The 26,445-nt window shown below is 49.2% G+C and overlaps 1 protein-coding gene across 1 annotated transcript; it reads right to left on the reverse strand.

The window, feature by feature from the left end:
• Positions 1 to 3,027: 3,027 nt before the first annotated feature.
• On the reverse strand, positions 3,028 to 15,138 carry LOC142044303 (electroneutral sodium bicarbonate exchanger 1-like). Its single transcript, XM_075056591.1, has 20 exons — positions 14,031 to 15,138; positions 13,439 to 13,574; positions 13,063 to 13,223; positions 11,943 to 12,128; positions 11,746 to 11,834; positions 11,456 to 11,613; positions 10,990 to 11,077; positions 10,338 to 10,484; positions 10,089 to 10,180; positions 9,581 to 9,755; positions 9,311 to 9,444; positions 8,523 to 8,768; positions 8,313 to 8,418; positions 7,217 to 7,378; positions 6,376 to 6,489; positions 5,876 to 6,037; positions 5,006 to 5,257; positions 4,131 to 4,199; positions 3,415 to 3,588; positions 3,028 to 3,315 (listed from the first exon to the last, which is right to left on the reverse strand). Exons 1-20 carry the CDS (start codon positions 14,146 to 14,148, stop codon positions 3,130 to 3,132), a joined length of 2,955 nt encoding a protein of 984 aa, XP_074912692.1. The 5' UTR covers positions 14,149 to 15,138; the 3' UTR covers positions 3,028 to 3,129.
• Between the last annotated feature and the right edge of the window lie 11,307 nt (positions 15,139 to 26,445).

The raw sequence follows: 26,445 nt of genomic DNA on the forward strand, positions 1-26,445 counted from the left end.
GGGAAGGCAGGAACGAGGGAGCTGGGAGTCACCGGCCAGTCTGGGACATGCCCCCCGAGAGGCTCGAGAACCCTGGAAGCACAGGACGAGCTTAGAGGAGGTTCAACGTGAGGCCCTGTGGTTAACCATCCCCTCCAGATCTGGATCTTCTCTGGTTCCCAAGTTACCGTGCAGTTTAACAGCCTGCTGCAGAGATCCTGACTGGGAGATCACTGTACCTCCAGGAGTTGGGGATCCACCTAACAGTTCACCGGAGCGGGTGCAGGTCTGTGCTGCACCGTACGTACGGCGTGGCCTTCAGGCTGTGTCCCTACACATGGCCCTTGGCCGCAGGATAAACGGAGCTGGTTGACTGTGACAGAGGAGCCTCCAGGCAGCTCCTGCTTGGTACCAGCGATTACGCCACCTGCGCGGCCCTGCCGTTATCTAAAGTGCAGCAAGAAGTCCGCGCGTGAACATCCTTTACGCATAGAGTTGTTTTCTTCTAAGAAAAGTTGTATAACACCGTGAATGACCAAAAGGAGGAACTTCTCCACAGGCAGGATCTGTACAGTGTGCCAAGGGAAAATCCATCTGGGGTCTGCCCAATGCTGCATGAACGCAGGGTCCCCAGCATCTGAAGGGACCTAAGATTTACTTGCTACCGAGATGCCTCTTCTTGCTGCCTGTATGCCTTCTTCCTGGCTACGTTGCCTCCCAAGATCTTGCCCACCCCCAGCCTACTGGGGAGGGGGGGAATGTTAGAGAGACAGCCTTGATGCTGTGCCAGCACTGCTCAGCCATGGCCAAAACACTGCTGTGTTATCAACAGCTTTCTAGCTACCAGTACAGAGCACAGCACTACGAGGGCTGCTATGGGGTAAAAGAACTCCAACTCAGCCAGACCCAATACAGAAGGAAAGTGGAGGAACAACAGAGGGGGCAGCCCAGGGACACAGAGCCCCCCCCAGGTCTCATCTGGCCGCTCCTGTGACCATACGGTGTACTCAAAATCAAATACCTGAAGTGCTCCCTTAGATGCAGTGTACAGCCAGGGGACAAGAAGGTGGCAGTTCTGCATTTTGCAGCTCCCAGGCTGATGGCAGAGCCAAAGCAAAAAAACCAAAACCAAAACCAAACCAAGCAAGAGAGGTAAAACTGAAGCGCAGGGAGCAAATGCTTCTCTTTCACCTTAGGCCAACTGCTCGGACGCTCTCTATGCTGCCCTGCCACAGAGGGCATCCCTCTCGTACCAGTAAGAGACAGAAGAGTGAATTAAAGCCAGGACCCCAAACCAGACCAAAAACCCGGTCGTGATGAAGAAGAAAGTGGAGAATGCATCAAATATAACAGAAAATTATTTTGGACATTCCCAGTTTACATTTGGAAAAAAGAGGAAAAAAAAAAAAGCGGAGGAATTAGGTATCAAAAGAAGAGCACTGAATGATAAAGCAGTAGCAGTCCCTCTACCACTACAAACCCACACCCCCACACGCACACGTACGCACACAGACTTAACACCACCAAACTCCCATTGACTGTGACGTTCACCTCAGCTTGCTGGTCTAGAGACACTGAATGCCTGAAGCACACCAAGGATAACTGAAAACATCTGCATGGCTTTAATGGGAATCCTCCAACTGAAACAAAGCGCTTTCTCCCTCTGTCTGCGTTGGCACATCCCCGAGTCACGCTCTCGCTCCTCTCCTTCCAAGTCAAGATTCCTAAACGTGAAAAGCGGGAGTGGGGAAAGGCAAAGGGAAGAGAAAAAGAGGGAGAGCATCATCAGTGGAAGACCTGCCAGCTGCTGCTGATTCAGCCCTGTTTGGGGGACCACCCCAGCAGAGAGGAGCTGGTTTGCATGCCACGGTCCTCACTGCCTGTTCCCAGGGACAGGCTGTTTGCTCAGCCTTGCCGGCCAAAGCGTGGGAAAAGCGTAGGCGTGCACCGTCGCTTGCAGAGGAGCACGGACACGTTCGTGTGCAATCCTTTACCTTTTTCCTCCCTGGATTCAAAGGGTTTCTGTCTTCAAAGTGAGAGCCTTCCATACAGTCGTTTGTGACATTTCATCCAGGATAATAATCTCAGAAGGATCAGTCCTGCAATAAATATTTTACACAGCAATCCGTGATTATGGGAACTGATGCCACCAAGGGCATTAGCATCAGCAAGAGGAACAGCGGAGCCCTGAGAATCAAAGCTGCGCATAAGCATGGGAGGTTTTGCTGGATGAGGAGTTTTGGGAGGCAAGCTGGGGAGCTGCAGAGCAACAGCTCTGTGCAAAGGCTCTTGCTGGGGTTTAGCCCTGGTCCGGGTTCCTAAGCCACTGCTGGTACAGATCACGCCTGCAACTCCTCATGTGTAAGTATGAGGAACTCCAGCTACCGTAAAGGCGCTGATGATGCAAGGTTTGGGGGTCAAACGCGAGTGCTGCAGCCACTCTGCTTGGGGTCAGAGCCCTGCGATCACCTCCTGCAGCCCTGCCCCCGAATTTGATTTTCCCACCAAGCTGCCTGCTGGTTTCTGTGGGATGCCCCACAAAGAGGCAAGTGGAGAAAACTCTGCCAAACCCCTTCAAGCTAATCTTGCCGGGGGTCCTGGCGCTTGGTGGGGCTTTACCTGTCACTGCCTTGCTTTGGGATATCCATGTCACTGGTCTTCCCCACGTTCAGCTGAACTGAACTTGCAGCAGCAGCAGCTTCCATCGCCCTCCTGGACTCCTGAGGTAAAAAAGGGACAAATCACGTTCTCTGTCTTTGGTCAAAGTGGAGATAAGCTGAATGCCCAGCACAAACTTAGCAGTCTGCCCTCCCCTTCTGCCCCTTGGCAGCTATAGGTATTAGTGCAGCAGGGTAGAAACCGTTCACTCCAAAGGTTTTGGGGCAGGGGGATTGGGTGTTCAAAACACGATTATGAGCAAATCTTGCCAGCAGCAGCAGCAGCACCTTCTAATAATAATCATCGTAATGATAATGACCTTTGTGAAGAACGACTCGTTTTAAAAATTACACCTGTATTCAAGCGTTCAGCTCACTGCTACTTGAGGAAACAAAGGTTACAACGTGGGATCCAGGCTATTGGGATCTATTTCGATTGAGTGCTGATCTTCCCCCAACGTTTCCAGACAAGCTGTAAGAGAAACAGGCAACCTCACAGCCCGACGGAGATGTCCAGCCCCGAGGACCCAGCAAGCCTTACCTCTTCTTCTTCTCTGGCTTCATTTCTGGCATCGTCCAACTTCTTCTTCCTTTCTGGCATAAGGTCATCCAGAAAGCTGAGCTCGCGCTTTGAGAAGCAGAAATCCATCGCTTTCCGGACAAAGACGAGAGCCAAAACCTTCACGAATAAGAGGGAAGATGCGGTGAGCTCAGAGACGATGCCACCTCTCACTCCAACGCTGCAAACACCCCGCTGCTGAGCGGCGGCAGCTCTTACCATCATGGGAAAGATGATGGCGGCACGGGACACCTTGATGGTCCAGAGCAGGACGAGGCAGGTCAGCTGGATCACCGTGAACAAATGCACCTTTTGCAAGGGCACGTGCCGCAGGTAGATGAAATCCGGCTGGTGTTTCGCTGGCATCCAAAACAGCTTCAAGCGATCAAAGAACTGCAAAATAAAAGGGAAAGGTTGCCGCCTTGGGACTGCGGCAAGTTTCTGGCCCTCTCGAGACGTGGAGGCGGTTTGCAGCATCTCGCTTGCCGTCAGAAATCCTGGATCCCACCGCGTTCCTCCTGGGAGCAGCACCCATTTTCCCTTCGCTCCATCTATCAACCGGCTTGCCCCTGAGAGCTGCCCACCAAACGGCAACTATTCCGTGCCATTCCATTATTAGCATTTCTCGGCCCACTGAATCCCCCAGCGAGGATTTCCACCAGTGGCAGAAACTGCCTTCCCTTTGCACTGAATTCCCCCGCTTTCACGTAACCAAACACTGACCTGCCCTAAACCCTGAAACAGAGAGCGCTGAACTTGCCTGGTCCTCCCAGCCCTATATACCTCCTGTGCCTCCACCAATCTTTTTCTTACACAAAAGAGTTTCATTGCTTGCTCTGCAAGAAGTTTTTCCCATGCCACTGCTTTTTTCCCTGCTGCTACGGAGACAAAATACCAGGGAAACGACATGCTGCACGCTGTAAAAGAGTCCGTACCTGAATTCCTCTGAGCGACGACACACCCATGTAGAGAAAGACGCCATAAAGCACAGGCATTGGTATAAACTGGGGGGGGAAAGAGAAAAAAAAAAAAGAATGCAATCGTTTCTTTCTCCATATTGCATTTTCAGTATTACCACCCTCTTCCACAGGCACTGCCTAAAATTGCTTGAAGCCTTCCAGCTTCCATTCAGGCTTACAGATGGGTCAGGTTTTAACCATTAAAGATTTTGTGCGCATGAGTGAGCTAAGGCTCTGCTTTAGGCTGAACTTTGGAGTTACCTCTCCTCAGAATACTCCTATTTTCCAGAAAGGTTGGAGGAAAATAGGCGATTTCACCCGTGCTACCCTATGCCGCATTCTGTGGCGGTAGAAAAACACTTCTGCCTAATCTTGGGGCAACAGGCAAAGGCCACAGGCCTCCTTTTAGCCTAGAGACGAGATTACTTTGTGGGAGGAACGTGCAAGGAAGCCCACGGGGATGACCTCAGTGTGTTTAGCTCCTGGGAACAGCTGCTCCGGGGCATTTGGGGAGCAAATTGCAGCCCGTAAAGGGCTGCCTGTTTGAAAGAGAGCAGACGTGCTGGTCTGAATATGCTCAGCTGTAACCCATAAACATGGGCGGGCCTGAAAGACACCCGAAAATTCAAGCAGTTGCGTTGCTCGCTTGCCTCGAGCACACCAAACGGGGGCCCAAAGGGCTGCAAAGCCTAACCGAGGCTGGTTCCCACCGTGGGTCAAGCCCCAAGGGTTGGGATCACCCCCTCCTCCTCTGCTCCACAACTAACTACTCAGGCCTGCAGAGAGGGGACTGTTTTTCTGTAACCTCCAACAAGCTCGCGGTTGTCGGGTGGTTTGCATTTTCCTCTCACCTTTAACACGGAAGTGAAGAAGACGGAGCAGCCCATGAGCCCAAAGATCAGCAAGCCAGTGACTCTCTGCTCTCGTATCCCCAGAAACTTGGGTTGTTCTCCTGGAGCTGAGCAGTCAGACTCTACTTTGAGGCTATTCACGTGGGTGATGGACAGGACGGTCGCAGCCACAAACCAGGGCAGCCCCATCACAGAGCACACCCCCAGCATCACGGCCACCACGAAAAGGTCCAGGTGGTACCCGCATCCTTTCTGCAGGCAGGAAAACAAGAAACAGAGCATCCCATAGCACAAGAGCAAGGATAACGTCGCAAGTCAGACTCAAACCCTGCTCGAGCACAGGTCAACTTCTTCAGAATTTAAAACAAGAAATGGAAACAAGTAAGGGTGTACGCAGGCTTTGCACAAGCACCTGGCATGAAAATCTGGCAGGAGTTCAGACACAAGGGATATGGGGAGCTTGTGCGATACATACTTCTCCAAAAAAACCCCACCCACAACCCAAAACCACCAAACCGTTTTTTTCACTCACAAAGAAAATTCTACCACTTGCGAGGAAGGTGTGACTCTGAGTTATCCCTGGCAGCGCATCAAAACAATGCATTCCCCGCACCTGCTGCCGCTGCCGTTTCAAAACAAAAACGCGCTTCCATATTGCTCCAAGATTAATTTGCTCCTCCAAAAGGTTGCTCATCTGAACTGCCCTGTCACTTGCTCCCTGCATCATCGTTAATCCAGGAGAGCATCCTGCCACGCAGCCTGACCTTGTCCCAAACCAATGCCTTCAGAAAGCATCGGCAATAAGAGCTTCTCCCCAGACCTGCAGCCCAGAAGGGGCTGGGGCCGGGGTCATCTCTCGCAGGCCCTTACCTTCAGCTTGTGCTCCTTCCTGTTCACAATAACGGCACTGATCTGCTGGTCCATGAATATCAAGATGGTGCAGAGCAGAGCTGGGACGAGCGCAGCCAACACCGTCCACCAAGGGTTGGGTCCTATGGGGTTGATGAACCACCCGCGGTCGTCTCTGGTAGGCTGCAACAAAGCCCACACATCAGCATCGTCTCCCAGCCCAGGCACTCCACTGGCTTTCCTTTTCCCCTCCCTCCCTGTGTCAGAGCACCTCCCAGCCCTGGCTTCATGTCCCCCTCTCCCGTGGGCTTCAGCAGTGCCAGTCTCCTCTTTGCAAGCACCTCTAGGTACTTCTCCTGTAGGTATCTAGTTTTGGGGCCATCTTCTCGTTGCCAGGAGGAAGGAAGGCACTTGGAGGTGGAAGAGGAGATGGTCACACCACCAGCATCTCCTCCAGACTCAGCCTTGCCCTGCCCCGGCATCACCTTGTGGCACCCCCACGTGCCAAAACACCCCATTACCTTGAACGTGTGGGGGACCTGGAGCTTTGGCGATGGGATCCCAACCACAAAGTCAAGGAGCACCATGATGGCGATGGTGAGGAAAACAGCAAAGTCGCTCACCGTGGACCGTACCTGGGGCGAGAAACCAGAGGTGAAAGGGGCATGGCAAACAGGGCCGTAACGTGAGATGCAAGAGTTGCGGACATCCACAACATTCAGGCTGGTTAACCAAATCCCACCACCCCTCTGAGCACATGCAGCCTGATCCCTTGCTTAGATACTGTTGCTGTGTTTGTCCCCGTGAGATCTGGCGTCAGATAATAAAAAAAGCTTAATTAGGCGGACAAGGGTTGGTTTAAGTCAAAACCTAAAAATAATAATAATAATATTAAAAATAAGAAAAGAGATGTCTGCCACTACAGCTACACTCACAGCTACAACGGCAACAAGGCACTGAGGCATCCTTTAGTCCTCAAAAGGAACCTCCTCATTCGAATCTACTTTCCGCTCGAGCACATAATGCGCAGAAGGTAGGGAAAAAAACCCACAACCCCAACCCCCAAAACTTTGGGAAACCTGACTTCCTACTACCTGAGGAGGGGGAAAAAAAAAAAAATTAAAAAAAATCAAACCCCAAAAATCTTCAATCTGGGGCAGATCGCGAGGCAGGTGGGAAATGCTACGATGATTTTGCACTCACGGAAATGAGTGCGGGACATCCAAGCTCTTGGAGAGCTTGGCCTGCAAGGCCAACGTTTCCCAGCTTGACCATGGCGGGGCTAATACTGCTTAGTGCTCCAGGAAAGCCATTTTGGGAAACGAGTGTGGAGATGGACGCTGGCCACCATCTTCTACTTACTCTGGTTGGAAAGTAGCGGCTGGTTTTAAACTTCTTCAAGAAGCTTGACAGGGCAAAGGTGGCGAAGAAGAGGATGCAGCACCAGAGGAACACATCAGGCGTGTAGGGGCCGTCGCGTCCACAGGCAGGTCCTTGAAACTCCCCACGCAAATGCCGACATTCCTGGAGAAACAGAGCGTCAGGACACAAAGGCAGTGCACGTGCGGCAGGGAAACCTCGCGTAGCTAGGGGGTTTTGAGGATCTTGGTCCAAGATCCACGACCCTCTAACTGCTCCTGCCAATGGAGATTTATATGTAATGAGCAGCAGCAGCTGAACAAGTGACACATCGAACTATAGAGCGGAGAAACGAGATGTGAGGGGACACCATACCACGCACCCTCGGCACATCCTCTGCCTGCCATTCGAGCAATCGTGGCTAAAGAAGACACCAGAGGGGAAGGAAACACTGGAAACTCTTGGGGAGAGAGAGAGAGGGAAGAGGGAAGGAGGGCTAAAGACAACCATGGTAGGAAAGGAGGAGAAGAGACAAATCGTCCCTTCCCAGGGGAGGGCTCGCAGAACCTGGCCAAGAGGGGATGAAGGCCACCATAAGAGCCTGCCGCCCTAGGCCCGGGCTCTGCTTCCAGCAACAACAGCCTGAGAGGCTGCTCAGACATGCAAATTTATGCATGTACCTACAGACAGCACTGAACGAGAAAGCAAGGCCCAGAGTTACTAGGAACCCATTAAGGAGGCCAATTACTACCTTTCAAGCATGAACTTAAGTCCTACCTACAACTTCTACAATAATCAAACCACCCACTACTTAACCTTCCTCCCAGTCAGAAATACTGTCCGGCAACAGGCTTGAGGGGGACACTTGCTACCTACCCACAACGCTGGGGACCAGGTAGACTGGGACAAGGTGGACTCTCCTCCCGAGGACCAAGCGGTTTTAACAAACCACACGCTAGATTTAAGCAAGGACTTTTCCGAGCAGCACTAGCACAGTTTGAAGCCCATCATTCCCTGAAGGGCTCTGACTTTTGCACCATGCAAATGCCCCTGGACCCCGTGGCCGCGGCGCGAGGAAGCAGTGGCTCGGGGCACTTACGGTCACCGTGAGGTTTTCCCAGGCGATGCCAGACACGTTGATCCCGTTGCTCGCCCAGAAACGCAGCGTTTCGTTGCTGGGATGGGTCGGTGCCTCACACTTACAGCTGGGAGGAGAGAAGCCAAGACAGGGGTAAGGGAAAGGCGATGGAGGTGCAGCCCGCAGCTCCTGCCAAGGGGCAGCAGCTTTCTCAGGGGGAAAAAAACCCACTAGTAGCTGGTGAGGAAGTCCAGCTTGCTGTGCATGTGCACAGGGTAGGTGTCTCGCAGGTGACTCAGCTTCTCCAGAGCCTCGTAGATGAAGATGATGCAGATGAGGGAGGCAAAGGCTTCTTCCGTGAAGCGGGTGACGTAGCACACCAAACAGCTGGCATCGGTGGCCACCAGCACTATGCACAAGAAGGCGGTCCACAGCCCAATGCACGCCCGCAGAGACAGATAGGAGAGCGTGTACTCCCTGGGAAAGCAAAATGAAACAAAGGCTGCAAAGGCCAGCAAGAGGCCCTGAGACATGCCTGCCTTCGGGGAAAACAGGGAGCAATTCTGGAGCGTGTCAAGGCTGCGGATGGGAAATGCAGTTTCCATGTACTACTACAGAGAGCCTCGGGGCTGTGGTGCAGGGTGTAGACCCACAGGAGGAGAGGCCAATTATTTAGTTACCACTGTTGAACAAGGATCTTGTGTTAACACCTTGGAGGCTGCTTGAGGTCAGGTCCCTCTTGGGCCAGGTGGTGTTCTCCCACATCACCCTGATGCCCTGACACTGAAACCAGCTGGGTTTGCACCCAGTCACCTGCTGCCAGCAAGCTGGGGCTTAATGATAAACCTTATGGCAATAAGGGTGGTTTATCTCCCATCAAAGCCACAGCAACAAAAGGACTGTCACTAAAATCTAGCAACTACCCCTAAGAAACAGAAAAGCAAAGCAAAGCATCTTTTCTCCATCACTGCCCCCTTCTGAAGGCTCTCGCAGCACCCAGCTGCGGCAGCCAGCCTTACTTGCAGAATTTGTAGAGGATCTTCTCAAACACGAGGACGGGTCCGGTGCTGCCGAGGATGGTGAGAGGTTGGCCGGCAAAGAGGCAATACACCACGCCGGCCATGGACGCGCCCAGCAGCGACTCCATGGCACTCTGTCCGGGGAAGAGAGGCAGCCGTGAGTAAATAAATCGTTAGGGAGAAACAAAAACCAAAGCCGATTCACTGCAGCGAGGACTTTGGCCTGACTTTTATCCTCCCCCATGCCCCCCAACAGAGAGAGGTGCTCACTATCTGGCCATTGGTCGCCTCCCCCAGCAGTCCCCCAAAGGTGATGACAGGGGACATGCAGGCACAGTAGAGGAAGAGGAAGGACGCCAGGCACTGCAGGCTCAGACCATCCCGGAAGTCGCTCCAGAACCACGGGGCTTTCCGCTTCACGTCCAGGGTCAAACCTCCAAAGAGCCTGCAGGAAGGAAAAAGAAGAGAGTCTGTTCTCTTGGAGGAACACGGTGACTTTGCTTTGCTGCAGAAGGGCAATCAGAAGCACGGAGTCACTTTCGTGGCTAAAAAGAAGCACTCTCCTTCCTCCCAAATCAAGGAAACCTGCGTGCAATGGTGATGGCTGGGGCTGAGCCCAGCTGCCCAGATCTCCCCCCTGCCCAGCCCAGGGGACCAAGCTGGCAATGCGGAGCCCCTTCGTTGAACCAGCTAACCCCAAAGACCTGCTAGAAGGGAGGGTGCATGCTCAGATTTGAGAAGCAAACAGAAAAAAAACCCAAACTATTAAAGCTCCCACCTTCCCGTCCGCTGCAGTTCAGGGCCACTGTGTTTCTCCAGCGTGCTGTGAGAAGCACTGTCGTCAAGAGCTCCTGGCATCTTCCTTTTTTCCTGTTAAAATGGAAGTAAGATAAAGCTATGGACTTGTAACCGCTGGCTTGTTTTGCTTCTGGTCTGGCTCTGTGACTGTGTCAGAGTGGGACCTTGTGAATTTGGGCCCCTGAACAGCATCCCCAGCCGTCCCGCCCGTCCCCCTCGCGCCTCCCACCTGCGAAGGGACGTTTTTCGGGGGCTCGATTCGGATCGATGGATCCCACTCTCCTGGCGGCAAGACCGTGACCTGATCCAGAAACTCGTCGATGCCAGCCACGAGGTCAGCCCCGTTCTTGGCTTTATAGGCAACGTCACGGAAAACCTGCCAATGGAAGACAACCTGGTGAGAGGACAACCCAGCTCGGAGGTCCTAACCAGTGCAATAAGCTCTTGGCTAAACGCAAGGCTTTTTCCCCAAAATTTCCTGCTGGAAAGGGCAGGAAATATTCCCCCAAAAGGAAAAATCTGTGCATCAGGGCATTTGTAATCATCTCCCCCACGAGGCCCCCGTCCCCCATGGCACACCATACCCTTCTGCTTAAAGAGCAAGAGAAGTTTGACTGGCCCTGGCAATGCCACCACTGGGGACAGCGTGCTGGGGACCCCGGCAAGAAGGATGAGGTGCAGGATGCACCCCGGGTGGGATTTCAGCCTCCAGGATGTGGGGTGATGCAAATCTGCGTGTTCGCTTTGGGGTGAGAAAGAGGGCTGGGCTATTTGGAGAGCTGCGGGCAGCTGGGACAGCAAATCCTCTTCCTCACTACTTCAGAGACAGGGAGAGCTGAAGAAAGGCAAAAATGACCCGGAGCTATCTCATCTTGTCGCACCTCATCTGTCATGATAGTGGCCATGGACCTGCCGATCTCATGGTACTGATGGGCTTTTCCTTCTGGTCCAAGCAAAACAAACAGGAACCTGGGCAAGAAAAACAAAATGAGAGAGAGAAGAAGGTGTCCTTGCTCCAAGAGCACCCAAGGAAAGCCCTGGCAGCTCCCAGCCCGGAGCGTGGCTCAAGACGGGACACGTAGGCTCAGCGACGCCACGATGAATTTGAAATTCTTCAAAACCGACGGCAAATTTCATTTGGGGGCCAACTTTCATTACAATTGGCCGATGGGTTTAAAAGCTACAGCAGGGAATGGAGAAACGAAGGCGAGGAGATGCGGGTGGGGGAAACGTGCTTGCTCCCCCTCCCACTCGCCTTGTTCCCTTGGGACACCAAACTGATGCCTGCAACTCGATCTTTGGTTGGGTGTCTTTTTTACGGAAAAAATTTGCGCTTCTCATTCGCACCTTGTTGGGATGGGAACTTCCGTCATGCCCGAGAGGAGGACAGCCGGGCTCAGGCGGACAAATGCCACGATGGGCTGGTGAAGGAAATCCAGCTCTCCTACAAGCACGTTGGATGCTTCAGCCCCGGTGGGAATTTTCTTCATGAAGTGCAGCTCCGCCTGGGCACGACAAGCGATTTTCAGGCAATTACCCCAAAAGCAAAGCCCACAGCGCTCTGCAGCACACTCTCCAGCCAAGTTTGCAAGAGCAAATCTGGCCCTAAAGGCGTGAGAAAGCTACGAGTGTCTCACCTTGCTTAAATCCGTTGCTCTGCTCTCAGGGTTCACCCCATCTTTAGCTTCTGCAGCGGTGGGAGAAGGACAAGAGGTGATTGTTTGGGCTGGTAGGAAAAAGAAAGACACTCAGAAAGATGGACGAGGAGCAACTGGGACGCTTCTCCTTTGCCCGGACAAGTCTAATGGGGCCACAGCCCTGCAGAAAGCCTCACCTGGCTTGTAGAGGAGGTGCAGGTCTGACTGCCTCTTGCTCACATCAGCAAACGAGCAGACAGCGGGCAGAAGGTTGGTTGTCTTCTCGTTCTGATGGTGGTGCTTCCTCAAAAGGACTTCTCGAACTTGCGCCCGCACGTGCTCGTCAAACTCCGTGGACTGTTCTTGCTGGGCCAGGATCGTATCTGAGGATGGCAAAGGGAAACAAAGCCATCAGAGCAGAAACCCCAACAAGTCCCGACCCCCAAAGCCCCCAGGGAAGGCTGTGCCACACAGGCTGCACCCTAATGCCGGCTCAGCCTTGCATAGCAAGGCCTTTTAATAATGTTCAGCCTTTGCAGCCAAAACGAGAATTTTCTTCTGCTAAGAAACATGGCATCCAAGTGCTTATTCATCATTCCGCTAAGAGAAATATTTCCCATTCTAAATGACGCAATTTTCTTGCCCGACCTGGCCTTTCTGACTCTACACGTTCACCCAAATTATAAGCGATCTATAGCACAGACGTTCCCAGAGCTTCCCGTGCTGATGGAGTGCAATTTGCCGAGCCCAGGGAGAAACGTGCTAAGAACGGCTCCGACTTCTCCAGCCCTTGAAAGGGCTGAATGGAGACCTGCCGCCAGTCAAAGATAACTTCTCCAAAGCGGCTTTTGCAATTAACTTCAAGTATCTTCCCCACAGAAATACACTGCTTGGTCATCGCCAGATAAACTCTGCCTTAAAACTCTTACATGCTGGATCTTAAGGCAAAAGCAAAAAAAAGAATGCGAGGAAACAGCTTGTAAGAAATAGTTCCTTTAAGGAGGTTCAGCTCTTACGCAGACTCTGTATTTCTAAGAGCAGCCTGCTAAGCCCTGACACACGCTCCTTTTTGGCTGCAGAATATTCTCTAGTGGCTTCTCCAACCCCACAAACTGCTTTCAAAAGGACCCCGCATTGGAATAAAAAAACGGTGCGACTGTTGCATGCCCAGTCTACATCCAAAAACAGCTCATGAGAAAAACACAGTGGCACTTCTGGAAAAGGACGTGCCATTGGGGCAGGGTTTGATTTGGGAGTGAAGAGCACCGTGGCGAGCTGAGCTCGGCCGTTCCCGGAGGGATGCAGCGCCCATGGTACCTGCAATCTCTTCGATGCTGTTGGCACAAATGTCCAGCAGCACCGACCCGTTGCTGATGCAGCTCCTCAGCTCGGAGAGGCTGTGCAAGGACAGCGTGCCAACGTAGGGCTTGCTCCAGCGCTCGCCGCCATCTTCCACGTCCTCCTCAAACTTCAGCCACCTGCGGACATCGGGTGCGATCAGCCCCATTGCAAGAAAACAGCCCCAGCTCTGCAACCCCTTTGACAGAGCCACGGGGTGGCAAGAGGAGAAGGCTCCTCGTGCCGCCACCTGCAGCTGCAAAAGCTTCGCATCCTGGAGAGGAGAAAGCAGAGCCCACGGGCGCTGCCGGTGCAGGGACTCCTCTCCCACCGCAGCCAAGCAGCAGGGATTTACCTTGCCGTTTCCTTCCACTCGCCATCTCGGCCCTCTTTTACACAGATCTCATCCAGCTCGGAGAACAAGTGGTGAGGGAGGTGCTGCTCGTCCTCCTTGCTCCTGAGAATGAACTGCACCCGCTGGGACGGGGAGCCTGGGGGCAGAAGGCAAAGACCCATCCCGTTACCGCGCCTGAACACAGCTCGTCACGCTCACGTGCAAAGTGGCCATCAGCACCAGTGCAGCCATAAACACTGGGCTGGCCCCTCTCTTCTGCGTCTGTCTGGGCTTGCACAGAGCCGTGGAGAAGGAGAAGCATCTAGTCCACCTCTGCATGAGGATGGGCTGCTTTCCTTCCCCACATTGCCATTTTTAAAGCCAGGATCCCTCTAAGGAAGACGAGCCTAAACCCATTATGCATTTAACTGCATTAAAAAAAACACAAACAAAAAAAAACAACAAAAAAAAAGAAAACTTGGGAAAAAGAGGGTGTTGCTCAATACGGCCACTTTCCCTCGGAAGAACAGCAACTCACTCAAACTAGCCACGGGGACCTGCTTGCAGAAGGCCCCAGCGCCCACGTTGCCCCCAGGAGTTTAGCGAATGCCGCGGTGGGACTTACAGTGGTAGCCCTGCTCCATCGGGGCAGAGTCCTTCTCCCGTTCCCCTTCCCGATGCTTCTGGCTGTGGCGTCGGTGATGCCGGTGGCTCTGCCTAACCAGTGGCATCCGCGCGCCCACGTACAGGGTCCGGTGGCCTGCGAAAAAGCAGCGGTTTTTGCAGCACTCTCGGCATTGCGGCAATGGTTGAGGTGGCCGGTGCCTTGCTAAGCCACGGTTATATATCCCAGGAGCAACGCCAGCTTCCCTGAATGTTATTTTCACTGGACCTCCTTTTTTCCAAGCCTATTTTACTCGAGCTTTGCAACAACACAGCAACAACAAGTGTTGGCTCTGGGTCATCTAAAAGTGCCCCCAAAGTATTGGACCTCTTCTCAAATTCCAGCTTCGGCTGGACAACACTCAGACTTGCTCATTAAGCAGCAACACAAGCTAATTATTTTCAAAATCTCTGTATGGCACGAGGCGACAAGAGACGATCAAATCAGTCCCATCGTAATGAACTCCAGAACAAAAAAAGAAAATCACAGCCCCGCGTCTGCAGCCCTGAAATGATTCTCCTGACCTCTCCAAGCCAGGAGCAGCCTCTGCGAGAAAAAAAGCTGTGAATTATCGAGCCCTGTGGCTACAACTCACACCGTGGCCTCCCGGGGGGCTTTTTCCCTCCGTTTAAAAAGCCGTAATAGTAAAAAACGTGACAATAACTGTGCTGCTTCATTGAGAAGCGCGGCACGTTTTGCTGCACATGATGTGACACCCGACAAGGCACACAGGAGAGACTTTGTGCAATGGGAAAACGCGCTGGGCTGGTGGCTCCTCTACCAGGATCTCAGCAGAGACTCACCTTCCAACTCCTCCTCCTCATAGCGAACACTGACAGTGTTGCTCCTTCTTCCCCGGTCAATCACTGCCTCCTCGTCATGTCTCTGTTTAGCAACGACAAGAAGGGAAAAGTTGGGGCTGGGGGTGGAGAGCTCCCTTACGTCCTCCCAGCCATCACCCACCCCTGCGTCCACGCGAGTCCACGAGCCATCACGCCTCTACGTGCCGCCTCCTCCTCCTTCAGGCACAGCCCTAAAACCACGGACTTGTAGGAGGTTTTCCTTCCCATACGCAAATAAAACAGCCCATAACATCACCTCTACTGTATACCACGAGAGTCTGGACGTCTTTAATACATCAGGAGAGGGATGAGTGTTTCAGACCAAAAAAACCCACCTCCTGCTTTGTTCTTGAGGTTCCTGTCTAAAAAAGTGATTTCCAAACTGGAAAAAAAACAACCCCAACCCACAAAACTGCACTTTTGAGCCCCGGCCGTGCTACCTGTAACTCTTCCAGAAGTGTCATTTTGTAACCCCCGTTTGGGTTCATCCTCACGTCAGTCACTGGGTTTCGGGGACAACTGAACCTCCAGGTCAGTCAGGGGGCCCGATTCCCCAGGGACTGATGGAGTAGCCCTCACGGGAGGAGCTAAGTGGCACCCAGTGTGCACCAACTCCAGAGACACAATAGGGACCATTGTGAAATCACAAGCTATGATGCGGATCCAGGCAGCTACTTAAAGCCATGCACCCCTAGAGCCTTCCCGCTTGGAAAACTTAGTGCCTGGGGAGAAGCCAGCTCTGCTTTGAGCAAAAACTCTCCAGAACAGAGAAACTTCCTGCATGAGAGGTGTCAGGCTCAAAAGTGTGCAGAAGGAAAACCCTTCACAGGCTCGTTCACCCTCCTGAGAAGCAAAGCCCACTAGCAGCATCATGTTTTCTCTCTTTTTCTTTCTAACAGTAGAGCTGAAGCTCTAGCATCCTGAGGATAACAGGAGGCACAAATACGGTAGGGAAAAAGAATATCTTATTGGATCAATGGGTAGATTCAGAAAAAAACCCTGCTACACAGTAGTTTATCCTGGCTGCTAGCTAGAACCGAGAAGACTGTTTTTTCCACCTGGGTCAACAGTTCCGGTGAAACATACTACCCGCCTAGGACAGCTGCATCTGAGGAACAAGAATTAGTTATCTGCAATACAAGGAATAACAATGAGTCATTTAGTGCCATCATATTCATCAGGCTGCACAGAGAAACAAGAGACAAATGCATTTGAATAACCATGTCTTGTGTTACGTTTTAACCACTTAACATTCCGTGAGAAATACCCCAAGAGCTCAAGAAGAAAGAGCAGCAAGGCAGGAGACAGGTGAAAGCCTAGAGCGCCAGCTAGACGGAATGAAAGACCCTTCCAGCAACAACAGCCTGAGAGGCTGCTCAGACATGCAAATTTATGCATGTACCTACAGACAGCACTGAATGAGAAAGCAAGGCCTGGGGGGATCATTTCCCCTCTGCTCAGGGCTGCTGGGGCCAGTCTGTGTGCTCTGTCCAGACTGGGCTCCCCAGGACAAGACTGGGACTCACTGGGGCGAGCCCAGCAAAGGGCCACAAAGGTGACGAAGGGACTGGAGCACTTTTCATATGCGGAGAGGCTGGGAGAGCTGGGACCCTTCAGCCTGGAGAAGGCTCAGGGAGCTCTTATCCATGTACATCTGATGGGAGGGAATGAAGAAGAGGGAACCGGGCTCTTCTCAGCAGCGCCTTCTGGCAGGACAAGAGGCAAAGGGCACAAACTGCAAAACATGAAATTAAAGCTGAACACAAGAAAAACTTTCTGACTGCAACTGTGGTCGAGCACTGCAACCGGTTGCCCACAGAAGTTGTGGTGTCTCCACCCTTGGAGTCCACTCAAAACCTGAGGGGACACGTCCTGGGCAACCTGCTCTGGGTGACCCTGCTTGAGCAGGAGGGCTTGGACTCGATGATATCAAAGGTCCCAAAAACCTCAACGGTTCTGTGAAAGCCACAGACAGAGATCTCTGCCTCAAGCCGAGAGGCAGCAGTCATCAGCCGACTCAGAGGAGCAGGCTGGGAGGCAGCTAGAAAACTCTTCCCAGTTCCTCCCTTGTCATCCCTGCCTCAGGTGTGCAAGCCAGTGCACCGCTTTGTTGAGCCGCCCAGTTCTCATCCCGCTGTGATTCTGCAGGTAACGTTAACACAAAGGAGTGAGAGGGGAAGAGCTTTAGTTAACGGCATGGGAACCTGAAAGCACAGGACAACTTTTCCCCAAACGTGGGCAATGCTGCTTAGATTCTGTCACCTAGGGAAGAGAAGGAAGACGACAAATGGGCCAAAGGGTTACACAGGAATGAAATACGAGGAAGGTGCAAGAGACATCAAAAACATCGATATGTGCCCCAGAAGACTATTTTGTAGTCAACTGACCTGCCCACACCCGACTGTGGGCATGAGGCCTCCGCTCCGACTTCCACTCTTCTCCTCTTCACCATTTCTTCCACTGCAGCACTATCTGACACTTCTTTTCTTCTCTTGACCTTCAAAACATTGCAAACTTGGTATTGATAAAATTTGATTTTGACTTTTCTATTTTAGAACAAAAGTCAGACTTAATATACATCTGTGTTTCGCAACATTGTCCAGGCTTATACAACAAAAACCAAAAAATGACTCAGGAATAAAAGATTAGCTGCCTTATTCAAACAGAAGGTAAGCACTGAGAGGCCATCCAGAGAATTATGCTCAACAGTTTTAAAGAAGAACTACTGCTTCCCAGGACATCCTATTGGCTCCATTTTTAGAGGAGGGCCTAGGAACATCATTAGCAGGAACGTAATGCTAGCAGAGAGAGCGGGATTTCCTCGGGGGGAATTTGGACAGGACACCTTCACTAATTCACTCCATCTTCAGACACTTACCTGTATTGAAAACAAACCCACCCTGAGATCTCACTAAACAACTACTTTCCAAAGAAGCTTAACTTGGTTGTTTTCGACACATGCAGCACTTAGGAAACTACTTCATTATTCAGCACTATTGACCTCATACAGACTCTCACAGCGAAGAAACCATTTGACAGCTCAGCTCAGACTTGGCGAAAACACATTTAACTGAAGCCAGCACGGCTCTCACGTCCTCAGGCAGGACTTCATTCAAAGTCCGCTGGAATTGACAGGAAGGTTTCCCTCAACTTGGATGGTTCTAGGTGAGAATTCACTCCCACCTTACACTGCCTGACTGACACCCAGAAACAGGACAACTACAGCATTGCCTAGATATATCTTCTGCTTCTCCAGACTACTTGGAATATCACTTTTTTTTAAAAAAAAAAAACAACACACAAAAGAGAACCACACACGCAACTTAAAAGCTCATCACTGCCCTTGTTTACTTCTTTACCTGTAACAGAGGTATTGTAAAATCTGGTGAATATTTGGTGACTGGACTTTCTTTAACCAACTTTATAGTACATTTTTGCATTGCACCACACGTCCTGAGAACAAGATAAATGACTTAGAAACAATGCTGGACTTGCATATGATATCTTGAAACCGAAGAACTGCAAATACAGCTCTTTCAGAATTCCTGGCTGTGAATAACACAAGCCAGTGGGATGGGGACAATTGCTTTGGACTACTTGTCCATTTGATAAGGAAGACCAGAATATCTACTAAGTGCTCACAAGACAGACCAGCTGCAGCCTTTCCCAGGGACCAATCATCAGAACAGGAAACATAAGAAAAAAACCTCAGTTTTCACAACAGAGGAGGTTCAATGCAGAGTCCCACAGAGGTCTCAGCTGGGGCCTGAGGCTCTTCAGGGAATTCATAGAAAACCTGGAAAATGAGACACTAGGGAGGTGACAACATTTGCTAATTATACAAAAGACATTATTACCATTATTACTATCATTATTTAGAAAAACAAATGCATTCTTTCTTTAGGAAAACAGAAACAAAGAGCGTGAAATTCAACGTCAACAAATGTAGTCAAGCATAAGGAAGAAAAACACATGTTCCATATATATATGTGCTGGCTCCAGCCTAGTTACCGACATTCAAGAATGAAGGCTGGGAGCCACTGGGCATTGCTTCATAAAAATACTAGCTGAAGAGTCAGCAGTGGGTGAAAAGGCAAAGAGAAATTCCAGACATTTTCAAAAAAAGCAATACAGGACAAAAGAGAACACATTGCTATGCTCTATTTCAAATCCATGGTACAGCCATACCGCACGCAGTTTTGCTCCCTCTCATTCAAAGACACAGTGGAGGAAGGGAAAGGGAAAAGCAAGACATAGATCATAGATGTTTCCAGACATTATCCAAACATAACCATAGTGAATTACCACAAGATACGCCGTGCTGAAATAGAGCCGAGTTCTAGATACATCGTGCAAATGTAGGGATAAGGCACGAGGTGGACATTCTCATGTTTGAATCTCATCTTCGATACTCTCTCCCATTTACTGACATCTGAGAACAACAATAAGACTTAAGAACATAGCACTAACATTTCAAAGGAGCAGGAGTCCTCTTGTAAAGCTTCAAAAGTCATACCACACTGAATGTATATGCAGAAGGGAGCACCTACAATCTGTCCGTATGAACTTGGTGAAAAAGCGCTAGTAACACATTACAAGAAACACTCACCCAGGTGACACTCTCCCATCAGTTGCTTGCATTAATAGCATTGTGTTTCCTTAACTGTATCTGGCTTCAGTCCTGACATCTTCCCGCAAGAAACAACATGCCAGGCGCTCCCAACCCTGTGAATAAAACCTCATCAGCTTTCCTAACTAAAAAGTAATTTTTTTAAAAACTGAAAAGGACTAGGATTCACAGGAGTAGCGTCATTACATTCACTTCACAGTTCAAAATGGGAGGACAAAAGATAATTGACATGACAAACGCCACAGTTACAGACGTTCCTTCCTGGGGGTGCAGTTCGCACACCTAGGAGCTCATGCGTGCAAGAATGGGTGACGCCAGGCAGCAGTCTCCTTACGTGCCTCTGATCTCAGGAAGAAACAGGTAACATGAATACTTTTACTCCATTTGCTAGCAGAAACTAACATCCTGAGGACCAGAGATGGAGCCCAAGATTTGCCTAGATGAAACGCTGACGCAATCAGTTCCTTTAAGGGATGAAATTGTTCGTTTGAGTTTGGCTTCAAGGACTCCCACAGCTGGTGATTAACTAAGAGGTATGCTACAGCGAGGAGCCCGACACACAGATTGCAGGACAACTCATCACGCCAGGCCTCTGAGCTTGCAGTTCTCCGCAGGGCCCGGTGCTGGCTGAGCAGGTGGATGGACTTCACAGTTCTAGAAATACAAGCTCGGGAATCAAACCCTCCTCAAGCACGCAGGCAAAACTGGCTGCGCTTTAGCGAAGCAAACCAACAACGAGGCTTCGTTTGTTTGGGCGCCTCCTCTCTGACAATGCTCTGGGCTACTTTCTCTTCCTGGCAGTAAGAGGAATAAGTTGCTCTCATACATACCAGCTTCTGACAGGGAAAGAGGATGATCTCGTTCTTGCCTGCTAGGACCAGGGGTGGCAATAACGCAGTCTGCCGAGACTGGAAGGGAATGCCTTGGAGGCAGAAACACGTGGGTGTTCATTACTCCTGGGCACTCGGAATCACGGGAGGTGATGATGCCAAAGGGCCTGATCCGATTCACAAACTGACACACCTTAGGACTGAAAAGGCTTCTCCTTCAACTAACTTACTTTTCTCTGCAACAACAGCCTCAGGAGAGTAACTTCTTCTTAACCCTTTACACTACAGCAACTACAATGTTTAATCCTAATGTACCTTACAAGAAAACTACTGCGGTCTTCTCTACTAGTGGGCCAACACTGCTGCGCCTGTAAGGAGCGCTTTACGTTTTATTAACCTTTTGAAACAACGCACTAGCTTTCCTTGCAATCGCATTACGTGGGCTTCCTGGGACTTTACATATACACGTTTGTTTTCTCTGGCTAAATCAGATTTGGAACGCAGGGGTGGCCATCTGAAAACACTGCAAAACATTCTTTTTACGTACATCAGTTCTCTGGTGAAGGCAACAACTGAGGAGGATCTTCAGCTAGTGTAAAACTGCAAAGCTCAAAGGACTCGTACTCCATCTAAAGATCTGCGCACTACTAGGCAGGAATGTCAAATTAAGCAATGCCCAACAGATACAAGTCATTGGATCTTTTCTTTTACAAGTAGGAAAGAAAGGGTACACAGAAAGATAGTGAAGTGGTCTGTAGAAAATGGATGTAAATCATCAAGATTTCCGAGGATTACTCGAATTGCTTCCTGGAGAGGCCAAAATAAGAAAGGAAGGAAGAATATTAACAAGATAGCCACAATTCCACTGTCAAGTACAGTTTTCAGGCTTGGGAAAAAAATAACATTGCAGTTTGCAGGAGTCATGGAAGAGCAGGTTCCAGATATTTTGCTTTTCCTCTTCCCCTTCTTCCCCCTGCTCCCTCCCATCACCTCAGAGCATGCTGCCCTAACAGATTCACAGAAACTGAAGTGAATGAATATCTTAACCCTGAATTAACATGGAAGCATTACTATGGAGAGTGGAGGTGTGCTTTTAAATTTAAGAAGTTCTACATTTAAGAAGCCTCCTCCTTGCCAGCACAACACATGCAGTATTGACCTGTTTCAAAAATAAACATATTCCCCTTTTTCGGAATATTGACCCAATTCAGTTACAAAGGAACTGTAATTCAGCTCCAACAAACTCCTGCTTTATAAAGGGGAAACTTTTTCTAGGAATACCTTTCAGTATTTTCAAAAGTGAAAAAGAAAAAAAAAAAAGAACCAATAATTTTCTGTATCAGTTAAGATCAGCACACTTTCTTCAATACTATTTACAATGCTACTACTGTACTCTGAAGATTTGTTTAAACTTAACTAACAGGAGCATTTTTAAGCAGGCAGTATATTGGTCTCATTTCCTCGGGAATGGCAGGGGCTTTCTTCTGTCTCAGGAAGAAGATGACAACAACAGAACTCATCAGCTGTCACCGAGCTTGGCCACAAAGTAATGGCGTCATTAAAAGAACGTCCCCTGGCTCCCACAGCTATGAGGAAAGCACATGCAATTGAGCATTAGATTAGCTGCTATCAAGCTAGCTCACCAGTACTGCCACAGCTCCTGAAAAACTAGGAGGGTCTGACAGCTAGTCAAGCCTGAGAAGTTCAAAGCAGTGGTCAGGTCTGGGGCTGAGAGCGAAACCACGGGAAAGTGCTACTGCAGAACGAATCTGAACAGGAACCAGCAAGGCACGGAGTGCAACGAGCTCCACAAATAGGAGTTTTCATTTGTCCAATTTCAACAGGCAGTAGCTTCTTTGAAGTATTTCTGATAAAAGCATTACTCGCGCTAATGCTGCCTGTTGATGACACTTTTCATTTACGTCATTTTTTTCACCCTCGTACTCTCTAGAGAAGTTCCCCATTACCCGCACTTGAAATGCTGCATTTGACAAAACGTCCTCCGTCCCATAACAAACAAAAGATTTGCTCAGCCTAACATTCAGCTAAGCTCCCGTGGACCTGCTTCATCTCCTACCTCTAACTCCTTGACAGCACTTTCAGTGGTGTCGAGATCCAGACCGCTGTGAAACAAACAGAGAGTTAGTCCCACCCCAGCCAAAAAGCAACAGAGCTACGTTCCTTGTAAGAGTTTAAACAACAACAAAACATCATTCCCATTGCACAGAGAAAATACTTAGCAGGCAGATGAATTCCCAGTTTATTGTTCTTAAAAAACATCCAGTCTTCCACAAGGACTGTTCCTTTTCAATTTTCTGCCCATTTGTATTTTGTGCATCTGAGGATACAAAGGATGAGAGATCAGATCTTTTCAGTCAATCCTCACTAACCTTTAGGACTGGGGTTTTTGACAAGGTGCCCTCAAACCAGCACCTCTCTCTTCCAGCCTATCGCAATGCCATTCTGCTCAAGGGACTAAAAGAAGGAACCGGCAGGACGTGTCTCTCAATCCCCTCCACAGTGCAAACCTGCAGAGGAACGGGCCTTCACAGCATTGGAGCTAGGCCCTGTGATGCTGGGAGTTGTGTACTGCCTGCATCAAACTGTGTTCGCACCTATTAACGACATCTTTTGTAAGCCAGCTTCTCAAAAGTTGGGTGAGGACAAACACTCTCAATTTGACTCACAACATCATAAAAAGTCAGGGTAGTAAGTCAAGCACATGCCAAATAATTTACTTTTTACATATATGACTTCATTCTCCACAAGGGTGAATCAGCTCAGCAGCAATCTCTTACTAGTGGCAAAATACAAGACTAATACATAGCAGTAGGTATCTTGCAAGTGCCACCAAAATGTGAAACGCAAATATAGGCAACTTGCTGTATACAACTGATCACAGACTCTGGCATCTGAATAACAGGAAGGTGAGCTAGAAGCTCTATGTGTTACACCACCCGCACAATTCTCCCACCAACAGGGCTCCTCTCTTGCCTGAGAACAGTAAATTGACACTGGGCTACAGCAAAACTATTGCCAACAATTGAAATGAGAAAAGGTTGCGGTATTTAATTAGGAATTTTAAAAAATGCCATCCATTTAATATAAACTGACAGGACTTCATTCTTTCTGTCTCAGTGTTGTTCATTGAACCCTTCTTTGCTTTCTTGAATAATAGCCATGAATTTTGGGAAGGGTGCAGAGAGGATTACTTGAAGTATAGTGAGGGCTGTGTCCTGTGCCAGAAGCTTTAACAAAAAAAAAAGAAAAAAAAAAGAAAAAAAAAAAGAAAAGAGAACTGTGGCAAATGGAAAGAATGACAACTTCAAATCTGCAAGCGCACAAGTGATCAACAAATGCTGGTTGATAGCCTAACGTGGTGAGTAAAGCAATCACAGTACGCCTGCTTCTGCCATGACAAGGGCCAAATGAGAGAACAACCATCAGCCAGGTGTCATGGGCAAGCCATCACTTCTGCACAAAATTAAAGTACAATGGAAACAGGCTGAAGAAAGAGAAATTCACAGAATGACAGTGTGGAAAGATGCCCCTCTGCCTTACTTCAGATGTTCATCTAGAAGAAGTGAAGGAAGAAAACAACAGCTATTCTACTTGCTGCTGCATGAGTGCCTGAACTGGCATGATAACATCTTCCTCCACCCAGGTGTGCTAGAAAGGGAATGCTGCACACATCAGTTACTGAATGAAATTAAATAGATGCAAGTCATAAGTTCATAAACTGATCTCTAAATCACTGCTATTTTGTGGATAGGCAAGGTCAGAGTCTCCATCCCTGTATTTCGTTTCATCTACAGGCTTGGAGTCCATTTGACTCTCACTTACAAGTTACTCCCGATTTCACTCCTCAACTGAACAACGGGGAAACAAAAACGGACTTCTTGCATCCCTAGCCCCATGGTTACTTGCAACGAACGGTAAAAGGATGGTCACAGTGCATGTTTTTAGGGTTTTATCTGCCATTTGACAACACTTCCAGTTACCCACTGGCCAGATAAACACTAACATTAGACACTGCGTAGAGGTCTGGCTTATCAGAGCTATCGCTCCTCTGTCATTGGGTCTTCTTGTCCACAGCTTTTGTAGAGCCACAGCAAAACAGCCCTCTTCTCTCCCGTTGCATATACATAATGGGCAGCTACACTCATCAGCTAGTCACAGACCTGTGGCACATGAAAGAGGAGCTGGGCATGACCTTCAGCATCAAAATCACCCGCCTCCATGCTCAGAGCAGTGTGGCAGCCCGCCGCCCTCAGTGAGGAGCGAGGCTCTGCAAGCCAACACAGAGAGAGGGGAATGTGCTGCCTCCTATCATGGACGCTACCCTCACACCGTCATCAGTTTTAATTGTGATTCTCCTGTAGCAGCATGAACTACTCCTATCAAAGAGGTAATGACAACAACAAAACTTTTGAAACCAACTTCCTGGATTCTACATGAGAGTGAAAAATACGTGCTTTCCTCCAAATGATGCTGCTTGGTTTTTTCTTCCTCCTCCTTTTTTCCCCCTTTTTGCTTAGTATTCAGCTGTGGGTTTTGCATCTCCTCAGAGATGAGCACAACATAGCGGGTTCCTCACTGGACCTGTTCATGACAAACTTCACTGCCAGTTTCTAATGCTTCTTCTAGCAGCTAAGTTTTGTCCCTCACTATGGTTTCAGGCTTCCCACCTGGCCGAGTTGTTGCACTGTGTTCATCGGTCTCAACCTACCATATTGCCCTGGAAGGAGCAAAATTCCCACTTGCTGACACTAGAGAGGAAACTTGCAGTCTGTGACAGGCCACAAATCCTCCTCTCCTATCAGGGTAAAAAAAAAGCAGGTACTTGGTACCACACGCCCTGCTTTTCCAACATAGGCCACCTTTTTCAGGCTTCTCACAGACAGAGCACTTGAAGAAGGAAGACAATCCGGGGCTGAGTTATCCTGCAGGACCACCAGCATCTCTCAGCAGGATCCTGGCCTGACATTCATGAAATGGGCCAGGGCTCTCCCTACCTACACATGCACACACACAGAAAACCATCCATCTACTCTCATGCCTCATTCTCCTTTCCATGGCATTCCCATTTCTGCTGTCACAAACTAGGTATCCCAACGAGAGTGTTGCAAGGAAGGTCCTTGGCAAAGCTGGTTCCTTACACGACTGTTTGGTAAGGACTATGACAAACCACTAAACAGGCATGTAAAAACCACAAAGCACGTGATTCTGAAAATCATGCATTACCATTTTTCTATGCATTTTTTTCATGCTGCTTTGCAGTGTACATTTTCCTATTGTGTTTTAACAGTGAGATTGATTTAATTGGCAATTGTTTATCTAATATTGCTAGTCTCCTATGTTATTACTATTTTTACAGGCATCAAAAAATTCTGATGAAAATGTTTTAAAGTTGAAAGAACACCCACAATAGAAGAAAGTTCCAAAATCACCTGAGAAATTTCCAAGGCTTACTTTCTTCCTCAGAAATACAACAAAATAATTATGATTTTCATTGCAGTTTCATTTAACTGAAGTCTGTTTTCCACCTTGTGAAATGGGAAATAAATACACTGTTATTCTCAGTGTTAACATACTACTTCCAATTAGCTGTACCTTTATATTAACTTTAGCTACGAGACATTTACTTGCATGCTTCTAAATATACAGTTGGGTTATTTCATTTTATAATCCAGGCTGCCTGGAAACTATAGAGCCAGAATTTTTTTTCTTTCTTTTTCATAAAGAAGAGTTTCATTTTAAGAATATATGACCAAGAAGAATAAAGCTGAGAAGAAGAAATTTCAGGAAATGGGTATAAAATGAACTCAGCAATCCTCTCTCAACTCTCCATTGGTTCTATTGAGACGATCTTCTCAAAGCCGCTTTGCAGGCTAAGTTGGCCATATGTCCACACTGCCTAGGCTGCAGCAAGGCACCAGCCTTTGTTCAACAAGCAGTAACGCTTTGAAAATAGTGGGCTTTTGACGCACTTTCCAGTCGGCACTCATATGTAGTTTGGATGCATCTTCTGGACGCAAGCCACCTGAAGCATCACTAGTCAA

Source organism: Buteo buteo, chromosome 24, assembly GCF_964188355.1.
Source record: "Buteo buteo chromosome 24, bButBut1.hap1.1, whole genome shotgun sequence".
In the NCBI taxonomy this organism is placed as follows: Eukaryota; Metazoa; Chordata; class Aves; order Accipitriformes; family Accipitridae; genus Buteo; species Buteo buteo.